The 23802-nt window shown below is 45.8% G+C and overlaps 1 protein-coding gene across 1 annotated transcript; it reads right to left on the bottom strand.

Annotated features, from left to right (window-relative positions):
- Positions 1-4249: 4249 nt before the first annotated feature.
- Positions 4250-13573, bottom strand: LOC144769701 (chemerin-like receptor 1). The gene is made up of 2 exons (XM_078653884.1): positions 13506-13573; positions 4250-5375 (listed from the first exon to the last, which is right to left on the bottom strand). Exons 1-2 carry the CDS (start codon positions 13571-13573, stop codon positions 4250-4252), a joined length of 1194 nt encoding a protein of 397 aa, XP_078510010.1.
- Between the last annotated feature and the right edge of the window lie 10229 nt (positions 13574-23802).

The following is a 23802-nucleotide window of genomic DNA, read 5'->3' on the forward strand; positions in this document are numbered from 1 at the left end:
CTGGATCGGGCAGCCATCTTAGATGCCGGAAGTGGGCACACAGGGCCTACGGGCCAGGAAGATGGGGGCACGGACGGGGCAGTCCGGGGACGGGTGTGTGTAACATGGAGGGAAGGGTTGGCTAGGCCGGGGTACTCAGGGGTCTGTAGTGGGGTACAGCTCGGAAGGGTGTGGCTAAGTGTCAGCGAGGACCACGCCACGAGGCCGGGTCTAACGCACATTTAAAGAAAATAGAGCCTAAAACAGTGTCACTAGATGTTTTGGAAATGGTTTTATATAAGACTGGATGTGCACGGATCTCTACTCCCACCCACAGCCGCCTCTAACAGTACACAAATGCACCAAACCCACGTGGTGACAGATGGGCTTAACAAATGAGCAAAGCCATTTTAATCAGCCAGTCTAAAGATATTTATTCACAATATTTTTGCTTTCCCAATAACATTTTATTGACCAGAATCAGTGGTTTTGGCTTCCAGCAGTGGCAATAGAAGCTGGTTAGCAGATTTCTGCTTGTACATCCCACTTCACTGAGCCGGAAACAGGTTAAACAAACATCCCTTCCTCACTGCCTGCAGCAGTTTGAGAGATGCAGTATAGATGCTTCCAAAGCTAGGATTACAAGAGCTTCTGCCATCTCTGACAGCAAACCGTTTTCGAAAGATCCTTTGGAGAGCATGCTTCTTTTCAAAGGCAACTGATTGCTCATATTGGAGGAGTCAGGTTGTTTGCAGGCATTTTTGTCAGGGACAGGAAAGCCTGTGCCATGATCAGCTGGCAGCAATACACGCACTAGAAATAAAAATGTTAGTGCCTGTATCGATGCCAGCTGATTGCACGAGCGTGGCACAGGCTTTGATGTCACTAATGCGGCTTGTTTAAAATGGTGATGTTGACCGGAAGCGCTTTCCATGATCACCAGTTACATTATACAATGACATTTTAATATTTTTTGTAGACACTGGTAGATTAATCGGCTGGTGTGTTAAAGAAATGTAAGTAATGTCCTGAGCTGCTGATTAATCTCCCCGTGTCTACAAAAAATATGAAACAGTCATTGTGTAACGTAACTGGTGCTCGTAGAATCGCTACAACAATTACACAAAAAGCCGGAGAGCGAGTTGCTGCCAATGTGTGGCTTTAGGCAAACAAAGGAAGACTTCAGGATGGATCCCCAGAGCGAGAGAACGTGCATTCGGAGCTGCAGACTTCAGAGCTGGAGATCCGAATGAATACTTTATTGTATAATTACCTAAAATCATTTACAAAAACAATGCATATTATGATCATGGTTAAAACAGTAGGTTGATAAAAGAAAAACGTTTAAAAACATTTAAAGCTGGAGATCCGTGTCCGAGCCCCAGCCTCGGTTCAACATCCTGTGCACTAGTTAAAAAAATGTTTTTAATGCAGTTTACAACTTGCAGGGAGGAGCCGAATAATAAAAGGATTGCACACCCACGCTCGGCGAACAAAGGGAATGTGGGCACACCCAGTTACTGATGGGCAGCCATTATTTCTGTTGGTGATATTACGGAGACAAACACCCTGGGAGCACTGCTCTGATCTTTGTTTAATGGTCTGCCTTAAAAGCATGTAGATCCCAGCTGAAAGCATAACTAATTAAATTAGCTTCTTTTGGATAAATTGTTTAGCTACAGGAGACACAGGCGGACGGGGAACTGAAAACGGACTAATACGATTGAGGACTGGCGAGATCGGCAGCATGATACCGAAAAGTAATGCAAACAGCTCTGCGCAAATTAACAAGAATACAGTAGCGCTTGTCAGAAGCACAGCGCTCTTAAAAAAAAACGTACGCAGAAGCAAACAAAAGCGAGCGGCCTGCATATTGAAAGTGAAAGCGCAAGCGCGTCTTACATGTAACTTGACCCACATACAAAAAGGTAATCCAATGAGGAATACTTAAACACACATAGCGTAGAGAGATAGTACTTAGTCACTGCTGCTAAGCTGAAAAGCGGAAACAGAAAGGAGCGAGAACAGGAACAATTTCCCAGTAGCAAGCCAGGATTTTGAAACTGACGGGGGCACAGACAAATAACAAGCACCAGGCAAGCAGCAGGCGGGATTAGCCTCGCTACACAGGTTACTTACTAGATGTCTCGGAGAGACAGTGCGTGCGCACTGCCTACGCAAGACCTAAAAATGACTGAAAGCAAACATGGTTTTTGTATCTCAAAGAGCACACAAGACCTAGTAATCCCTGGTATTGAAGGGAACTACTTTGTGTGCAGAGGTGCTCCTTGTGAAGGGAAAGAATGGTGTCACTCAGAATGAAGTCAGCCAGGGACTGAAATGAGTTTATCCACTGCCTCATACTGTCGTGGGTGGAAGAAAAACTTGAATAACATAATAGACCAATGGATGTACACAGCTAGATATAGGCCCCTATACCTACATCAAATATATATACTTTTGTTAAAATCAAAATATCTTGGTTAACATCAACGGTGCTCATGACGAGCTCAGCTCGTCATGAGGCATGGTGGCCGTGTGCTCATGACAAGCTGAGCTCATCATAACGGCCGCATTGCTCGCACGCAGGGCTAATTGCCCCGCTGTGCTGAGTGTTCAGAGGAAACGGGTGTGGCCGTAACGAGCTGAGCTCGTCATGAGCACAGTGCCACCGTGCTGCGTGACGAGTTGAGCTCCTCACGAGCACTGGGGCGCTGTGCGTGCCCCTCCTCCCCCCAGCACAGCGGGGGAATTACCCCACGGCGAAGCGGTTAATGCCAGACTTAGAATGACAAGAAAATGGTTTATGGAAAAAATTGCCTTTTCTGTCATGTGGTTCTTTTCCCGAACTCTAATTTCCATCGCTCTAATTCAATATGTTTCTTCATGGTCCAAGCTCTTCTCTCAGCGAGCTTTCCCTGGCGTCCAGGATGAGAATACACAGGAGACTGCAATTGCTTATCAAATAGCTGCCGAGCTTCATGATCCACCTCAGAGAGCAAATGGAGAACTGGGGCCCCAAAGGGTCTGCTGTCTCTGGTTTTTGGATGCATTGTAAGCACTGGGGCATTTAGGCAGTGGGGGCGGGTTGAAAATGGCCTCAAGCATATTTGCACCAGTGATTTGCTGGTTTACAACTGAGAACAAATTGTGCTGGCTCTGGTTTGCACCTACATTTGACACTGTATTTGAGCTGGTGGTAAAATTCCACAAACAGGGAAATCACACACAGAACACAACATTTATGCCACTATTCCAGGTATTTTTTGCAGCCAGCATGAAGGCCCAGCTCGAGCACTTGAAGTAAATACACTGATAAAAACTGCAGAACTATTAGTTGGATCAATTACCACCTCATTGATTGGATACCCATTGATTCCAATGTCTGCATCCCTGCGCTGATCACCTTTAGCTTCAGGAAATGTTGGAGAACATTGCTGGGCGCTGTGTGGTATTACTGCCAGTCCTAGGGGCTATATCTATAATTGTGACAATACAGTGGAGCAGAACAAAATGTGCAGTAACCAAGGTACCAATCACTTTTTTCTTCCCTCCATTACTGTTTGGTTCTTATGCTCCCACACAGTGACAGTGTGGTGGTGTGTTTTTGTGCCACCACAAAATCACCGGTGCAAGTGAACTTGAAAGAATATCAAGTAAGTGTTTGTTCATCGCAAATGTGTGTACTTTTCAAGCAAAACTTGGTCCGCAAGCTGAACTTGTATATAGTTTAGGAGCAAGAGTTGTCCAATATTGGCCTAAATGACACAATGGATTAAGTTACGGCATAACTCAAACAGTCCAAATAAAGGGCAGACTCCTCTGTGAGTCTGTGAATCGTATGGTCATATCTATCATTTCAGAACAAAACTGGCAAATGTTCTCAGACAAAACAAAAGGGGACAAAGTCCAGCACTTGGCATAGGACCAAGGGAAGAATTTGCATCATTTGCTTCTTCTTATTGTGTTATGTTGCAGATCACATGTACAGAATTTTCACAATAGGTCTGGGTCCAGGCCATGCACATAGTAAATTCTCCTCACATGTGGCTGGCTCCTTGCCTTTACTGATATTCCATAGGGAGCCTCTAGTTGGGAAGGCTCGAGAAGATCCCCTAAAAGCGATTTGTCCTTTGATCACTTGTTGACTTTAACATGTCAATTTTCAAAGTGTTCTGTGAGGGTGTCCAACATAAGAAGCGGCATAAGACACAGTGATTTAGCTGCATCTTCCACAATAGCTTTTGAAGCTGTTATTTTTTCTAGAAATTTAGATATCACGGATTTGTGTTTCCACCATTAATTGGGTTTGTGATTTCACTGTTGAGCTAGATTTTGATTTCATAGCAGTCTTATTTGTTGCCTGAGAAGCTTTTTCAATGAAGGCGTTCTCCAACACGGCGAGGATGGACGTACGGAACTTATCTTTGAAGTTGCGGCCCACAAAGACATACAAGATGGGGTTGACGCAGCTGTTGATGAATATAAGGCTGGTGGAGATGGGCACTCCAATTGTATGCAGGTTACCTGGAGAATCCCTTTGGGTATACACAGCTAGCTCCAGGAAGGAGAAGACATGGAAGGGGAACCAGCAGATGAAGAAGCACACGATGACCGCAATGATGATCTTGAATGGTTTGCTGAATGTTGCCAGGCGGTTTCTGCTCAACCTTATAGCAATAATGATATAACAAATCACAATGACGGGGAAGGGTAAAAGAAATCCTATCACAAACTTTGCCCAAATTAGAGCTGAGTATCTGCTTATCCCAACTTCATATTCCAACCCGAAATTATTGTAGCAAATTATATCTGTCGCATTTGGCCCCTTAAGGTCAGTGGTTCTGAAAATAAAATATGTCAGGCTTACTATCAAAGATGCTGCCCACACCACCAGGGCTATGAAAATGTCCAGCCGCGGAGTCCTGTGGTTCTGAGCCCACACGGGCATGATTACTGAGATACAACGGTCAATGCTGATCACCATCAGAAAGAAGTTGCTGGCAAACATGTTCAGGAAGAACACAGCGCTGATTAACTTGCACAGCAATTTGCCGAATGGCCAGTGGAAGCCCAAGGCGATATAGGTGATGCTAAGAGGCAAGAAGAAGGTGAAGAGTAAGTCGGCGACGGCGAGGTTCTGAAACCACACGGTATTGACGGTCCTCTTCATCTTAAAGCCGGTGATCCAAATCACTAGACCATTACCTGTCACCCCCAAGAAGAAAGCGACAGAGTAAATGAACATGATAAAACCATTCAATGCTGCGTTGGTGCCTTCATCCTCCTCGTAATAGTTATAGTAGTCACCAGGGGTTGGGAACTCTTCTGGACAAGTAAGGTTTGTCGATAGTGGTGGAAAGGGGGTGTATACTGACGATGGAGAAAAGGTTGTTGTAAAAAGTTCAATCGGGTCGGGGACAATCGATATTTGCCCGGCGGTATTGCCTCTGTTACCCTCTAGTTATTTAAATCAATGAAGAGGCAGGCGCTGGAGACTGGAAAGCAGGAAACAAGGTTTTTTATTCTCTCCGGAGGAGAACACAACGAAACGGACAGAAGGTATCGTTCTGAGGTGCTCTAACTGTATTTCTGAGGCCTGGCCTCTTATACCCACATTTATGACTTTATTGGAGATTACACATACATGTAAAAGCTTTGATGTACGGAAAAGACATTCTCGGAACTCCCCTTTGGGCCCGTTCCCACACACATTTACAGTTGAAGTCCCCACCCTAGTCACAACAGGTGATGAGCATCGCGCAGCTGGATAATCCGCCGATTCACGGAATGTGGGGAGTTTGATCGGATCTCATGGGGTGGGGGCTTTGATCAACCCGGGGATTCTTTGATGGGGGAAGCTTTCTATTGTACGGGGAGGGGCAAGGATGGTATCGGCAGAGCTGGGTGTCGGCTTGGGAACGGGGAGGACAAAACGGGCACACGGGGAAAAAGGGGTTTGCATCTAAGGGCCGGAGATCATGAAAGGAAAGCAGGGAGGCGTCGCGCTGGGAACAGGATGAGGGCCTGGGGCAGAGCAGCGCCGGAGAGGGGTTTATGACTCAAGGCAGGTGCAAGCAGGGGGTGGTCAGCGTGCGGGCTTAGCGAAGGCAAAGGGCTATGTCAGGGGCCAGCGGCATGCAAAAGGGTTTGTTCTGGTCGGGGCATCTTAAAATGGCGGGCGCGCACGACAAAAGTGTGGCATCAGGGAAGAGGCAAGATGGCGCAGATAATGTTCACCAAAACGCACTAATTTTCCACAGTCCTCCCTTTAACATATTCAAGACATCTTGCTGGTTCATTTTCTATTCGGTTCTACTGTGGTGAGCATGAGAAAGAAAACGGTAGGAACCCTAGATGGAAAAGAGTTGTAAACAATACATTTTGTGGTTTCTAGTTTTTTTTAGGAGGTGCACCTATTTGATAAACTTTGATAAATTTGTTCAGCAGGAAAGTCATAGGAATGAAATACAAAAACGGCGAGCAGCAAGTACATATCATAACGTGAACTGGCAGGTTAATACATATTTCAGATTCGGATTGGAGCAGGATCAATACAATGGCGGCTGGGAGAGAAATGAGGCGTAGCAAAACGGTGGTTGAGGATGTCGAATGTTCGAAGTTTTATGAGTTCTCATTGTTCTTTGTGGTCTTTCGTTGGCGCTGTTGAGCACCGGCGGTGGAGCTACAAGTCCAGCTCTGTTCTAAGTTCTGCGTTGCAGGGCACGACCCTTTCCTCGCGTTTCTGGTCGGAAAGGTCCTTTTCGCCCTGTGTCCTTTGAGGTGATTGTCAGAAAGTTCCGATGGAAGAAGAGCGTTCAAAACAGTCCATAGGGTAGGTCAGAGGAAAAAGGGGGATGGAGCAAGGCCAAATTGGGAACAAACTAGGGGAACGAGAGACTTCAAATGGGCGGGCGTGCGACGGAATTCAGAGAGCGGGGACTTGTCGAAAGGCACTGGACGTCGAGCAGGGGCATCAGGTCGACCCTTTCTTTTCATGCTGTCGAAAACAGTGCCTCGTCCTGCAGCTCCTTTCAGTCGTGGTCTCGCCTTGGCTAATGTCGCAGGTGTCCCTTAGTCTGCAGTCGGGCCTCGTGCTCCCACATCCGGTCCTTCTCTCTTCCAACAGCAGTACCCTTAAACAAGTTTGAAAAGACAGTCTTTAGAAAATTTGCAGATGAAGATAATCAAAAAGTCTATTTCTCTCCCAGCTCCAGGCAAAGAATGAAAATGTCCGTTATATTTAACGTTCACAACTGGCATATGAATGACCGGTGGCGGACCTGTTGGATTTACTATGACTTTCCTTCATAATCATTTATTACAGGCATGACAGTTCATCTGATGGTAACCCACCTTCGGGAGACAAATCTGGCAAAGATATGCCGTTCTCTAGAGTTTCACATTTACAAAAGGGTACAGTGAGTCGTCAACATGGTACTACACAGGTATTTTGCTGAGAGACGAACATGGCTAAACATTTCCTTTCTATCGGTGCATCCTGTTTTTCAACTACTGCGGGGTTCATTTTGATGATTTCTTTACCTTGGTCTAGTCTGTTAACCTTGTAAAACATCATTCTGGGTCCTACGTAACCTTTTACAGCCCGGTTACTTAACTAGGAAGGACAGGGGTTTTATGGGAAACAACCAGGGACATAGACAGGGGAGGTAACGGGGGTGATCGTTTTTCTGGTTTGGGTATTGCGACGATTCGGGGAGGGGAGGGTCGCGTATTCTGAGGTCCTTGTTTTATACTATAGGAGCCGTTGACATGTAGTTCCCTTATTTCGGGCCAGATTAGGGAACCTCTGTCGTCTTACCTGTCCTTTCCCTTACGGCCCAACCTGGGTTCATTGACTTCTAGCGGAAAAGGAGAGGTAATGACGCGGCCTCAGGGTGATTGTATTAAAGACAAGCGTTTGTGCAAATACTGACGGTATTTGAAGCCAATTAGGTGGTGTGCTAGGGGTGGCAATCTGCCAATTTCGGGGCTAACCACTCGGAAGAGTGGTAGTGCAAAAATAGAGAGAGAGAGAGAGAGAGAGAGTGAGAGAGAGAGAGAGAGAGAGAGAGAGAGAGAGAGGGAGAGAGAGAGAGAGAGAGAGAGAGAGAGAGAGAGAGAGTGCAACGGCAGGCTAAATAGTACACGTGCAACAGAGAGGGCGGCAGTGCATTCAAGAAAGGCTATTTAGTGCATTACACAGTAAAGGGTATTCACGAGTCCGCGTTAGAATCTTGTAATCATGTAGTTTGAGCATTAGACAGGGTAGAGGGGACGTGCTTTGAGAAAAGGAAAGAAGAAAAAAGGAGGTACCACTTTGTCGCACTTTCTCGCATTCTCGGTCCTTTGACCAGTTGGGTCAACGCCTCAGTCACACACACACACATTCCCTCACAGTTTCGCATCATACGTGACATGGGTTCATTCGTCCGGTCTGGTTTAAGGGTGATCACTTTTTATCAGGTTGTGCTAATTTTTCGGGTTTGTTCGATACGTGAGTAGTTTGCAGGCGTGCTTAGACACCACCCTGCGGCGCTAGTCCGTTTCGTGTATTTAGACATGGCAAGGTCTCAGATCTTCGCCACACCTTGGCTGTAATCTCTGATGTAACCTGCAGAGGGAGGAAAAAAAGGGGGGGGGTGGGGGAGACAGCATTCGCGCGCATTCAAATACATGGATTCATAAGTCCTTTACTTACCTCTTACTCGTCTTTCCTCCTTGGGGCAGGGTCCCCGGGGATATAGTTTTCGGAGTCGAGGGGGGGGGGTAGTGTGTTCATGTAGGGCGTGTGCGGGGAAACATAAAAAGGAAACCAGAGGTGCCTAGTGCGAGGTATCTAGTCAAAGGATATATCTCACTATCGGGATCCTTAAACCTCTTTCAACGCCGTGGCGTTCTAAAGTTCTTCGGTTCTTGGGTCCCTGCTACTTTGGAACGTTGTACTTTACAATATTTACATTATTTCATTTCACCCTCCTTTTACATTCCCTCATTTACACCATTCGTTTTACCCATCCTTGGAAGTCACGGTCTTCCTCTACGCGAGAGTTCATGAGTCAGTCGCGTACTTTTAAGACGGAGTGTCGTGTTGTCGATCCGATCCGTCCTCCAGGGCTGGGCAACCATCTTCCTTTAACCTTAAAGAGAGAGCAGAGTAGGGTGCACAGAAAAAGAACTTTCCTACCCATCCCATATTGTTTTAAAATAAAGCATGCAATACCCGTCCATAGTTTCAAAGACTTTATTTTGCAAATTCATTTCAGCATATGGATTAGGAGGGTGTGGTCGTATTTGGTCGGTCGTGGCAATGGCTAAAGTGCGTACAGTGGGGGGTGTCGTTTGCAACAATAAAAACATCGGAAAGTTTTACTCATTCATTTGTAAGAGACTAAAACGTCTATTAATTGGCTGGGGGTTCGGGGGCATATATTTTCATAATTTAGAAACATAATCATAACAGTTGTAATCAGATTTCCTATATGCATACCGTACGTGTGCATCGTAAATGAGGTTTACATCAGTTATAAAAATATAATACATTGTACATTCGTAATCAACATTTGTAACGGGGATCTTTTCACACTATTCGTCGAGTGAGTTCTCTTCGTCTTTTCTAGCCAAGTGTACAAAGGATCATATAAAATCTCAGAACATCAAGTTTATATTAGTGCGAAGGAACACCACGAGGTGTTCGTAAGTTCCGATCGATACCAGCGCCATTTTGGGCGGGGCCGGCACAGTCCGGAAGCAGCATCAGGGGGAAATGTTTCCATTACTGGCAGTTTGGACCAGAGTCCTTTTCGGCAGTTCTAGAATTCACGCTAACAGAAGGTGTGGCAATGTCATGTTTGTTTCGTTGGCGATCAAGGCAGCCGTCCCTTACCGGAAACCTGCAAAGGCCGAAGGTTCCGCCGGGGACCTTTGTATGATCTTCAAGGCTGCGGAGATGCTGTCGGAGATGGGGGCTCGTGCTCCATGGGACAAATGTTCGAGTTGTATGGCTGGCCAAAGTTACTCTAGTGGCCGGGGCCCGCCTTCCGGCGGATCCAGACGCCATTTTGAGGCCCTACAGGGGCCACTCTCGTCGAGTTTGCAAGAATGGAAGAGACCCTTCGGAGTGAAAGGAAGAGGTCCCTGTTTTGTGAGAGCGGGACGTTCAGCTGGGGTGCAGCTGTGATGCCCCCACCTGGGGGGCGAGGGAGACTCGTTCACATCGTCTCCTTCTCCCGGTGCACTCCATGCCGCTCCTTTTCATCGCCCCGCATGAAGGCCTCTCCACATCCGGTGTTCCCCAAGTGCCACCATTGTACGTTCGGTGCTGCGCAAATACTGGGGTGCCACCATTGTACGTTCGGTGCTGCGCAAGTACTGGGGTGCCACCATGGTGTGTCCGGTGCTGTGGAAGTATGGGCACCATCGCCTGACTGGGGGTGTTCGGCGTCGGGCTGGGGGCTGGGAAACCTCCTACCGGTGGAGGTGGGAGAGGCTCGTCCGCGTCGTCTCTCCCTCCCAGCCCAACTTGGACAAATTGTTGTGGAGGTACGTGCAGGACATCCCGCCGTCCAGGACTGCTGCGGCTGTGACGGAAGAGAAAAGGAAGAGGTGCCTCGTTCTCCTCTTGACATGTGGCGGGACTACCTTAGTCTTTCCAGGCCCGTTGCGGCCGGCCAAGGAGACATGTGGCGGGACTACCTGCAAATGCCCAGGCTGCGGGCTCCTGCCTCTCCTCCGGCTCCCCCATACGTTAAGATTTCCTGACCAAGAGTTGGCGGCGGGGCTCGCCTTATATGGGTTGCCGTTGGTTGGGCGTAGCCGTAACCCTGCCCTACTTTGGAAGGTTCCAGAATGGGGGGGGGGCGAATGTTCTGTTTGACTTTCATTTTCTACAGTTTATCGTTATTATTCCTTGTTTGTTGTGTTAAATTAAAAGTTCAAGTTTATTAATGGTCTACGGGTTTTGTTTTATCATTTCTTTCTTTCCAGGTTGCTTTTATGCTAAGTTTCTGCTAACAGGGGTCGAGTAACACGGAAACACGTGTAGAGGGATGACGCAGATTTGTACATTACATACACACGAACTCAGACGGGGGACAGTACAAGTACGACATACAAAGACCCAAGACAAATATAAAAACAGTTATTGGTCATAATTATCTCTTTCCGTCTGTGAATTTTAAACGAGGCTGGGTTCCCGTCTTGACATTGCCCGACCTAGGAGAACTTGATCATGCCGCTGAGATTTTCCTGGCGAAATCTGTGCCATCGGGCATAATCAAACGCGGTGGTTCTGTCTGGTCTGTCTATGTAAGTCGGGTTCTTCTCTGTCTCGCGCCTTTTCTCGTACTGTCGGTCTGTCGTTCTTGTCGGCCCTTTGCCTTTACTCACGCTCAGTAGAGTCGGGCATTGGGCTTTCCAGTGTCCGACATACCTACAAAAAGCGCATTGGTCTGACCCTAAGTCTGGTCGTCCTTTGCATAGTGTCAGGGGATAAGTTGTGGGTAGCGGTGTCCTGGGGTTGTCCTGTCGGTATATTTCCCTACTTGGTTTATCCTCGTCTTTTCTCTGTCGTTTCGTAGCCTCTCTGCGCCACATACCGAGACTGTCGAGCATAATTGGCGTCGTCTTATTATTTCGAAGGGCTATTTCTAACGTTTCTATTTTATCAAGGTCAAAGGATCCTGCCAGTGGCCACTGTTTGTCTTGGCTATCTTCGGTATACCTGTGCCATAATTTATTATAAGCTATGGTGACTAACCCATAGTTTATGAACATGTCCTTATTAGGGGTGCCTTCTAGTGGAGCCATATGGTCCACCTCTAACACCCGGTCCGGGCTAAACAGGCTATTTATCAGTGGGGAGAAGACAGACATGACGGCTCGTTACGAGGGACTAAAAAGTCAGCACTGCCTATCTTATCACTAGGTGCAAAGACTAGACAGAATATTTCTATTCTACGTTGTTTGCAGGTAGTGAATACCTCATGGATCAAAAAAAAATATAAAACCAAACGACCAATAAATAACAATGGGGAGAATGAGTAGGTCCGCAAAGATCTGCGTTACCTACCCTTTTCACTATCTGCAAAAAGGGTGGTCTCTTCCCTGCTTGCAGACAGGGAATCTCCAGGAAACAATAGTTTGTGAACAACAGTTCAGTTTCAAGCAATTATTGAGTGGGGGAGAAAAAGAACAAGCACGGCTGCTACCCTACCTATCCTCCACTGCTTGCAAAGGGAGAGAGAGCCTGTTGCTTCTCCGTTTGCAGACAGTGAATCTCCAAATAAAAATAAACAAAGCAATACTAGTATTTTGAACAATCAAGCAATCAAAACAAATTTATTTTTTTTCGCAACTTGTCGTGGCAACACGACCTTACCCGGACCATGTGGACAGTTTCTTGTCTTCCGAATCCAGCGCCCGATCGTCCTCTTTTTCTCGTATTTCTCACGGCACTCCTGATGGTTCCCAGTCAGGACCGTAGATCACTCGAGAGAGGTCTGTTCGGAACTAGTGAAGTTCGGATGATCGGCTGCCAGACGAGGGTCTATTGGGCAAGAGCTCTCCCGATCGTTGCAGTCGTTCACTCTGTCGTCGGGACCTCTCCCACTGGATCCACGAGTCGCTGATGGGCCCCACGCTTGGGACGCCAATTGTAAAAAGTTCAATCGGGTCGGGGACAATCGATATTTGCCCGGCGGTATTGCCTCTGTTACCCTCTAGTTATTTAAATCAATGAAGAGGCAGGCGCTGGAGACTGGAAAGCAGGAAACAAGGTTTTTTATTCTCTCCGGAGGAGAACACAACGAAACGGACAGAAGGTATCGTTCTGAGGTGCTCTAACTGTATTTCTGAGGCCTGGCCTCTTATACCCACATTTATGACTTTATTGGAGATTACACATACATGTAAAAGCTTTGATGTACGGAAAAGACATTCTCGGAACTCCCCTTTGGGCCCGTTCCCACACACATTTACAGTTGAAGTCCCCACCCTAGTCACAACAGGTGATGAGCATCGCGCAGCTGGATAATCCGCCGATTCACGGAATGTGGGGAGTTTGATCGGATCTCATGGGGTGGGGGCTTTGATCAACCCGGGGATTCTTTGATGGGGGAAGCTTTCTATTGTACGGGGAGGGGCAAGGATGGTATCGGCAGAGCTGGGTGTCGGCTTGGGAACGGGGAGGACAAAACGGGCACACGGGGAAAAAGGGGTTTGCATCTAAGGGCCGGAGATCATGAAAGGAAAGCAGGGAGGCGTCGCGCTGGGAACAGGATGAGGGCCTGGGGCAGAGCAGCGCCGGAGAGGGGTTTATGACTCAAGGCAGGTGCAAGCAGGGGGTGGTCAGCGTGCGGGCTTAGCGAAGGCAAAGGGCTATGTCAGGGGCCAGCGGCATGCAAAAGGGTTTGTTCTGGTCGGGGCATCTTAAAATGGCGGGCGCGCACGACAAAAGTGTGGCATCAGGGAAGAGGCAAGATGGCGCAGATAATGTTCACCAAAACGCACTAATTTTCCACATTGTGATATTGACTGATGATTCTGGAAAGGGTGTAGTATCTAGGGAGGAGGGTTCAAGCAAAGCAGAAGTCATCAACTCCGTATATGATGTCATATTCTCCATCCTTTGGGATTGATCTAACGTTCTAAAAAGAAAACAAAATGAAGAATCAGATCCTACATTGAAATACTTATCATTACCACAGTAGTCCTTTGTGTTTGGATCACACTTCTGCACGTTCTCTACAGGCCACAGCGGCAGGCTGTGAGCAACACAAATGCTTGTAACATAAGATAGATTGAATCAGGTTACAGTATTTATTTTATTAAGATATTCACCGAAATGAGACATTAAAGAGTGGTAAAAATTAATTATTTGAAGTAAATGACAAATGTTTCTGAAAACTTGCCCTAAAAATCAATTCTGGAATACTGTTCTTATTTTGTGATTAAGAAATAAGCAATAAAATAACAGTCACTATTATGGGGAGGACACAGACCAGACACGTAGTATGAAAGAAATGGTTTTTCTACATAACTCATATACAACCCCCCCAAAAAATGAAATATGTTACAAGTCTCTACATAGATGTAAATTGAAGTTTGCCCCACAGAGTTAAATATACGTTTGTCCCTTATACGAAAATGGGAGACTGTTCGTTGAGATAAATAGACACATTTGACCCATAGACTTACGTCACTGTTTATCCCATAAATATAATGTGATGCTTGCCCCATCAACTTACATTATTCTGTCCTCTAGGCTTACATGGGTATTCGTCTTGGTCCTACAGAGTTGAAGTGCACCTGCCCTATGAGCGTCAATGGCCTTGTGTCTCAGAGACTTAATCAAGCATTTACGTGAGTCCTTCTCAGGTGTGGATTTAAGTTGTTTGGAAAACTCCAGTGATAAATTTATAAAATGCCTCATTGTAACTCAACAGCGAGGATGAGACACATAATAGATGTATAACAGATTGAAATTAAACCATATGTTGGACCAATATTAGTCCTAGTAATGTTTCTGAGTCGCAAACATATGTGTTGATGTACATAGCTGCGGAAAGATCTGGAAGTCTGAAAAATCCCATTTCCCTTTTTATGTCTTTCTATATATTTTTAGCTTGAGGTTTGTGATACTTTGTGTGTGTGGCTTTGGGATTGGGGTTATAAGGCCTGGGAATCGATGCCCAGCCCCAGTGGCATGGCACCAACACATTTCGTGAGACAGAGGCAAGTATCTGCCCACATGTTCTTCCACCTACTTCACTACCATGGTCCAGAAACCAAGAAAGTGCGTGGCAACGAAGGGAACAGTGTTTTTGTATCATCTCTGTTATTCATCGTACCCCTTATGCTCATCGCTGAATCACAGTGCTTACTTTGTAAAAGAATAAGTGCAGCGGCACAAGGTTTTACTGAATCTGGGACTGGGGCCACAGGATGTTGTGGGTGCTAAATACCAAAGATCTCTAGTCTTCATTCCACTGCATAACTCTTAAATCCACCACCAGACTCTCTCTGCCCCTTTGTCTCACTCTTGTGAGCTCTTTATCATCCCTGTTTTTCCTATTTGTCACAGTTTTTTCATCGTTCTCTTAATCCTTCTTTCCCAAATTAGATTATTTCTCTCTCTTGCACAGGGTCAAAGTCTGATGAGGAAAAATAAGTGCCGGTCCCCAAATCTTTGTGTCAGTGGGTCTCACCTGCAACCACCGGCTAAAATTAAGCCCTACACAGCCCACATAATCGTTCTAGACAGAACACAGTAGTGGAAGATCTGTGAAATAAATGATTCATGTAGTTTTATTCTAAGATTCCCTCTATTAACCACCTTATTACCACAGTGGTAACAGCACAGGGTGACTCTATCTCTTCCTCTACCTTAAATTGATTTAAGCAAAATGTCCACCCTAATACATCTACCCATGATTTGTCTTCTGCCACAACTTGGCTTTATCACAGCATCCACCCACCCAACATCAACTTCTGCCACTACGTCACCCACACGATATCTACTTCTGCCTCTACGTCACTCCATCACAACATCCACCCCCGCATCTAACTCTGCCTCTACGCCACTCCATCACAACATCGACCCCCAGGCATCTTCCTCTGCCTCTACATCACTCCATCACAACATCCACCCACTTGTCATCTACTTCAGCCTCCACGTGACTCCATCACAACATCCACCCACTCGAAATCTACTTCTGCCTCTATTTCACTCCATCACAAAATCCACACCCCCAGACATCTACCTCTGCCTCTACATCACTCCATCACAACATCCACCCACTCGACATCTACTTCTGTATCTACTTCACTCCATCACAACATCCACCCACTCGAAATCTACTTCTGCCTCTACGTCACTGCATCACAACATCCACACCCCCAGACATCTACCTCTGCCTCTACATCACTCCATCACAACATCCACCCACTCAACATCTACTTCTACCTCTACATCACTCCATCACAACTTCCACCCACTCGACATCTACTTCTGCCTCTACGTCACTCCATCACAACATCCACCTACTCGACATCTACTTCTGCCTCTACGTCACTCCATCACAACATCCACCCACCCGACATCTATTTCTGTCTCTGCGTCACTCCATCACAACATCCACCCACCAGACATCTACTTCTGCCTCTACGTCACTCCATCACAACATCCACCCACCCGACACCTACTTCTGCCTCTACATCACTCCATCACAACATCCACCCACCCGACATCTACTTCTGTCTCTACATCACTCCATCACAACATCCACCCACGAGACATCTGGCGGTTTGCCCAAGCTTTTGGGAAAAACGGGGGGGGGTACACTAAAGATATTTCCAGATTTTATTTTTCACAGAATAAAGACATTGAGGGTGATGCCAACGGAATCAATACAAAGAAACAGACCACAGGAACAAAGCACAGATTATTGGCCGATGACCAACCACATAATAAATCAGGTGAGACTCCAATACAGATTCTGAAACGTCTAAGACTGGATAAAGTTGTGGGTACTGATGGGATACAAAATGTGTCAGCTTCTCTACAAAAGCAGGCTTGTGTCAGTAAAGATGGGGGTACAGCAACTGACACTGTTAACGCTTTAACAGATGATGACAATACACAAAAAGCAGAGTCTGAAAGTAAAACATCTGGCACTTTTAAACGTTTACCTTGCATTGGTGTTTCCATGCCTTTGGGTGCTCACTTAAGCAAGGTCACGAAGGACAGAATATGGAAAGGGGAATTTGTTGACGTTTTCAAGCTCCTACACAGAGAAATACAAGCGAAAGAGGGCTCCAAAAAAGAAGCTTGGGAACTTTCAAAACGGCCGAGGGTACCAATTAATATAGACTCGTGGATTTCCGCCTTTCTCATCTTTGCAAGTGTATATTGTGAGAAATTTTCTGAGAGATCTGTATCACTTTTTAGGTATCTAGATAACATTAGGAAGGCGGCGACTGAATTTGGGGGCTACGCTTGGCTTCGTTATGATGAAGAGTTTAGGGCCGGTTAGCAATAATGCCTGACAAACCATGGGGGAGGTCGACAACGAGCTTTGGATACAATGGATGTACCCCCAAAGGCCACCCCCATCTATGCACACAGCCAGTGGTTTGGCGGTTCCTTACCGGCCCTTTCAGTTTAGACCCACCCTGGGAGGGGTGGGGGCTTGGAACAGACCTCCAACAATGGTTTCTGGAGCATGTTGGAATTTCAACAAAGGGTACTGTGTTAGAAACCCCTGCAAATACAAACATGAATGTTCCAGGTGCGGGGGCAAACATGCAGTCACACAATGTTTCGGGGAACAGACACATTGAGGAAGCGGTTTTTCAGGTAGGGGAAGAGGGTTTATATCGCAGCTTGGTAGCAAGGGCTTCTACATCAATCAAGTTGGACATTTTATGTAACTGGTTGCAGTTCTACCCAGACACACAGGAGGCTGCTTTATTACAATGGGGTTTTCAAGAAGGTTTCAAGCTAGGATACCAAGGCCCACGAAGTCCCAGATTTGCGCAAAATTTAAAATCTGCCAATTCTTTTCCACACATAATCAGGAAGAAGTTGCTAATGGATGCTCAAGAAGGTAGGATGGAAGGCCCATTTAATTATTGCCCCCTGGAAAATCTAATTGTGTCTCTGCGGGTGTAGTTCCAAAGAAAGCTGAAGGCGAGTTCAGAATAATTCAACATTTATCATGGCCCCAAGGTTATTCGGTCAATGATTTCATTGCCAAAGAGGATTCTATGGTACAGTTTGAATCAGTGGACTTGGCTTTAGTTATGATCCTATGGGCTGTGACATTTCATGCAAACTATTCGAGGCATTTAGTTCTTTTCTTCAGTGGTGCTTTTCTTTCCACACAGGATATAAGGGCATTACACAATATCTAGATGATTTTCTTTTTATGGGCACAGCAAATTCTCATCAATGCGAAGCAGCTTTACACGAATTTCAACTTTTTGCAGAACAGCTAGGAGTGCCACTAGCAGAGGTCAAAACTGAAGGCCCTCGTTGTTGCCTTACATATCTAGGTATTGAGATAGATAACATCAAAATGCAAGCTAGGCTTCCTCAAAAGAAGATATTAGAAATAACAAGGCTATTAGAACATGCACGCAGTGTACAATAATTGACTTTGGTGGAAGCACAATGTTTGCTAGGTCATTTAAACTTTGCCTGTAAGGTCATACGTGCTGGCAGGTCTTTTTGCAGATGTTTAGGTTTCTCTATGCCAGGGATGAAGCTCCCACACCACAGAATAGGGGTCACAGCATACATGCAAGCGGATTTCAAGGTTTGGTCACAATTTTTATCAGACTTCAATGGCATAACACTGTGGTCCTTGGACGAAGACTTTGTTTGGCAACTGCAACTTTTTTCTGACGCTTCTGGTGCCCACGGTTTCGGCCTGTTTTGGGATGTTAAGTGGTGTGTGGAAAAATGGCCGGAAACTTGGGTCTCCGTAAAGAAGAGTATAGCCTTTTTGGAATTTTTTACACTTATAGTGGCTCTTGCAGTGTGGGGTCACAAACTTGCCAACAGAACAGTGCTGTTTAATGTTGACAACAAGATAGTGGTGGATTTAGTAAATGGGCAGAAGGTGAAAGACAGACAAATGTTAAAGTTGCTACAGATATGTATGCTAGGATGCTGAAAGTTTAACATTGTCTTCGAGGTTAGACACATTGCAGGAATAGCAAATAATATCGCGGATGCCCTGTCTCATTTTCAGTGGGAGAGATTCCGTGGTTTGGCACCCGGAGTGGATGTATGGAGGACTCCCATTCCCAGCGAGATATGGAATCTGGTGATGTGAATGCTTATCAGCTCGTCAAGAACTCCTCAGCAAAAAGCACCAAATTGGCTTACAGAAGAGCTTGGCTGGAATTTTTAGATTCAGGTGCTATGTTCCGAATTTGCAATGAAACGGGTTTACAACAGCACAGAGAGGATGTAGTAAAATGTATTATGCTTAGTATCAAAAAGAACGTTTCCTCCACCACTATAGCTGGCAAGTTAGCGGGTATCTCATTCTATGGGAAATCATTCTGGGGATATGAGCCCTCGGCAGGCGAAATGGGTAAGAGGATGTTGCAAGGTTGGGCCAAGACTAAGAGCAAGGGGCCATACCAGAGAGATCCTATATCACTAAAGCTGTTATCCAGGATAATCACAACTTTGACCAGGATTTGTTTATCTGAATTTGAGTTCCATTTGAACAAATTGTGAATGGTTTGGCTCTTTATTGGAGCTTTCAGGATGTCACAGCTACTGCGAACTGCCATTAACGATGACTTAAAGACAACACATGTATCCCGGGATCATTCACATATTTAAATTTTCCTAGAGCACTCAAAAACTGACCAGGTGGGCAGAAGTTCAACGGTAATTTTGCAGGCTATAGGAGGTTTTCTCTGCCCCATTCAAGTATGGTACAACTTTCTAACTATAGGGGGTGCATTTTCACCATTTATTTTTCGCCATCAAGATGGCTCACAACTTAAAGCGTCACAATTGTTAGCAGTACTGAGAAAGTCCCTGAAGATTATTGGTGAGAACCCCAAAAAATTTGGTACACACTCTTTTCGCATTGGGATGGACTCAGAAGCGGCCAGATGGGGTTTTTCTGTTTGCGACGTTAAAAAATTAGGGCGAAGGTCTTCCGGTTGTTTTTTATGCTACATCAGAAAACTGGAACATGACATATAAGGGTAGGGATATTAATTGTCTTCTCTTTCTAGGTTTGGAACAATCTCACCAGCAAGTATGGCTAATTGGCCATTCCTTCATCAAATGGGCAGCCACACAGGCAGAAAAACGGCATTTTGGCAAGAATCTGGGTTTTTCTTCTGATGAAGTAGTTCTATCTTAGTGGGGAAAGAGCGGTATGAAATGGGGCCAGTTTTGCCGCTGATAAGTGAGTTATCATCCAAAATAATTGCCTGAATTGGTTTTGATACTTCTTGGGGAAAATGACATGGTGCAATTGTCAGGTTTGGGGCTTTTGTTAGACATCAAAACTGACCTTGAACTCTTTTCAAAGACATGGCCCAGAACTCAACTCATCCTTACAGCTCTCATGCCTCGCAGAATATGGAGAGGTGCGGATAGTTTCACCGCTGTAGAACAAGCAAGAAGGAAGGTTAATCGTGATTTGCAATGTTTTTGTTTTATTAATGGTATACATTGGTTGGTTCATGATGAGATAAATAAGGAGGATTTTCAGTTTGTTAGACAAGACGGAGTCCACTTGTCTTTTATTGGCAACGAAATGTATATCTTGATCATAAGGGAAATAATTGCTGGGATTTTACAGTTAAATACGTGGAGTTGAGAATATGCTGTTTGAGTGACAGCATAAATGCATATGTAAATTTTTTCAGTAACGGTTTTCTTTTTCCACCTGTTCACCCTCTCTGTCACTCTTTTCCCCTCCCCCCTTATTTCTTTCCCTCATCTCCCCCATCCCCCATCTAAATATTTGCAAACTGTTTTACATTAGTCACCTTTCTTGTTAATTTTCATTAGTTTTTTGGGGTTGTAGTTTTCTCTGGCTATAGCTTTATTGTGACAAAATTATTTACTGTTATGGCGACAGTACTGGTTGGTTTCTATCTTTTCAAAAAAAAAAAATTCATATTTGAATAAAGATTTATCCTGTTTGGCGACAGTGGTTTAAAACAACAAAAAATTCTATCATAACAGCTGACAAGGAGGCGGGGGGGACAGGAAAAACACCTGTGTTAGGGTTTTGCCTGGTGGCAGATTTGGAGGAAATCAAGACAGGCAGGAAGGGTTGGGGGCATTAGGAATAGGTTCGGACAGAGAGAATCAGGGGCGAGGAGTTGGAGTCAAGAGGTAGCCAGGAAATGGAGATAGGCGTTTGGGGAGGAGGTTTAGGCCGAACAAGGTGGGGAAATAGTTGACATAGGGATATGGCTTAGGGGATGGGGGTGTTAGTTTGGGAAATGTTTATATTATGATCTGTTATGCATTTATATTGTGTATTGCCTACCTGTCCAATAAAGCTGCCTTTTACCCCATCTTGGCTTTTGACGTGGTTTTTGCCCGAAGCACTGTGATATCCCAGTCCTTATTGTATGTAGCCAGGGCCCTGTGGTGTGTGTAGGTATATGCACAGCAGGTGATCCATAACTTCTAAAGGTAGTTGAATATTACAAGAACGGAACTGAGCATAACAAGGTATATATGCACAGTGGCGTAGCTAGCCCTCTGGTTGCCCGTAGCGTTCCCTGCGTTTACCGTCTCACGACGGCACAGTGAAGCAAGGGGGGGTGCTGGCGAGTATTCTCAGTTTGCCGCAGGGCTGGAAAACGCATTGAGGTGCGGGTGGGGCTTGCTGTTGCCGCCCGAGACGGCAGGTAATAGCTGGGGGAAGCCACCAACCCAAACTCTCATGCCGCCTGGGGTAAAACCATCCCCAGCTACGCCACTGTCCATGCATCAGGTTTGTGCTTCTCATGAAACAGGACCCTCTTGGAAATCATAGGCAGATGCAGGGCTTCAAGTAGCCCGGGTCTTACATGTGCTGAGCACCGGCAGTTTTTTAAAGGAGGCCTCGAAATGGGTCTCTATCAGGCTCTGTTTTGTGCCTTGGCATAGGCGGTCCGTTTTTTTCGTGCCTGCAGTGACAGCAGACGCATCATGTGCGAGTGCTCACACTGCTTATTTCTCACAAGTGGAGAAGGTACGGCATGACGTCATGTCAGGTGAGTGGTATGGGGAAGGGAAATCCTTTAAAGAGAGTCATTTTCTCTCTGGATTTTCCTTCTCTTTTTGAAACTCAGGAGCAGCAACATTGTCGTGGTGTCACCATGGCTTTAAGAGGAAGCTTTTTCAATATTATACACAAGCCATAGATGCTGCTTATTTATCTTATGCAACTAACAACCACTGACAAAGTCAATAGTCCTGACTTGTTGTAGGTATGATGTTACTTTTAGTATCGTATATTTGGATTCAATGACAGAAACAGCAAAATACAAGTTGGGCGACACTCTATGCTAAGCACAGATATTTCGCTTACGAGTTTTTAAGCCGCGCCCTTAATTACATTGTTCACGCCCCTTTGAGAGCCCCCCCCAGTTTTTTCATCCCACTTAAAGCTCTGGGCAGATGATTGCACTGTTTGTTCACTATATGTGTGCGTGTGCTGTGGGGTAGTTTTACATCCATCCTTGAACCTTATCACAGTGAAGGGCGATTGCAAACAGATGGACAGTGTGTATTTAATTTAATTTAATTGTGGGTTTATATAGCGCTAGGAATCGACTCCCGGAGGACTATCTCCACGCTTCGACCGCTGGGGAACCCGTCCTGGCTCACCCTGAGAGATGGTCCCAGATGGGTATCTCTAAGGTGCGACCAAGCATCCCCGGCGATCTGGGGGGGCCGTTGTGAAGATGAGGCAAACTGATGCCCAGAGTTGCCGCGTGTGGTCTCTGACTAGAGTAGGCACCGAGGCGAGAATTATCGAGTCCGCTGACCCTGGTCCACGACCCTGCCGCGTCGGGAATCGAACCCTGGTCCCGGGCCGTTCTCTGCTTACGGGTCTGCCGCCTCTAACCAGTGAGCCACACTTCTCCACATTGCCACACTTCTCCAGATTCTTGAAAATGAATAGCTCAGAACGTGGAGCAAATACTTTCCACTTTCTTGAATGTGCCTCCCTTGGAATAAGCTGCCTTCAGTATAGGGAGGGTGCCCAAAGCAGAATCGGCAGACACGGTGCCCAGATAATCTTAAAGCATGATGTCCTGCAGTCTATACACCATGCATACATATAGTATAGTATAGTGGGGTATGTGTAGCTCTTGAGTGACACAAGATGGAGCGAGTTTGTTGACCCTGTTGCCAGACGTGAAGTACATTTGACATTTTGCAGTGACCACAGCTCACCTCTAACTCATTTCACGTGCACTTTGGGATGAAAGAAGCCTGCGTGCGCTTCTTGTTTGTGGACGAGGGTGTTGCTTTGTCTCCTTTGGTTTTCGGCGGTATCTTATGGTGCACTGATGTGAGTGGTGTTAAAGGAATGATCATGTAATGAAGTAAGCTCCAGTTGCAGTGTGACACTGCGACACGCACTAGTGTTGACATGAATGCGTGCACCTGTTTGTGCCGGTTGAAGAATTTCAGTTTTTCATATATTGGAGCACATGTGAATGCTGTTGATCTTGTGGTGCAGGTGTGACACTTTCTGCTGGTTGAGGCCCAGAAAGACCTGGATGTATGACATTAAAACGCATGCTTTAACATCGCATGCTTTTACAACGCGGTTTTTACAACGCATACCATTACATCGCATAGTGCTTTGGGGCGCTGGATAGTGAATAGTTTAATTTACTATTCCAACTCCAGTCCCTGTGGATAGTAGGGAAGGTGTTGGACAGTAAATTAAACCTATTCCCTATCCTAGAGCGCCCCCAGCACAATGCGTTTTAATGGTTTGCGTTGTAAAAGTTGCGCTGTAAAGGCACTGCGTGGTAAAAGTTGCATTGTAAAGGATGTTTCCCGAAAGACCTCTGTGTTACACACAATTCATGTACTTACAGTGTATGTTCTGCACTTACGCACAGGTGGTGTTAGCTGTAGCTACATTATGATACTCAGAATATTGGGTCCACGAGGGTACCCCATGCTAGTGCTTCCCATAGTTGCTTCTTTGGGGTATGTATTTGTTTATGTGGTGTTGGATTTTGTAGTATGTGAATACACATTTGAGTACACAACAGTGTGCTGGTGTGCGTGCTCACAGCTATGAGTGCCGTAGGGTGGCA

Source organism: Lissotriton helveticus, chromosome 7 (genome assembly GCF_964261635.1).
Source record: "Lissotriton helveticus chromosome 7, aLisHel1.1, whole genome shotgun sequence".
Lineage (NCBI taxonomy): Eukaryota > Metazoa > Chordata > Amphibia > Caudata > Salamandridae > Lissotriton > Lissotriton helveticus.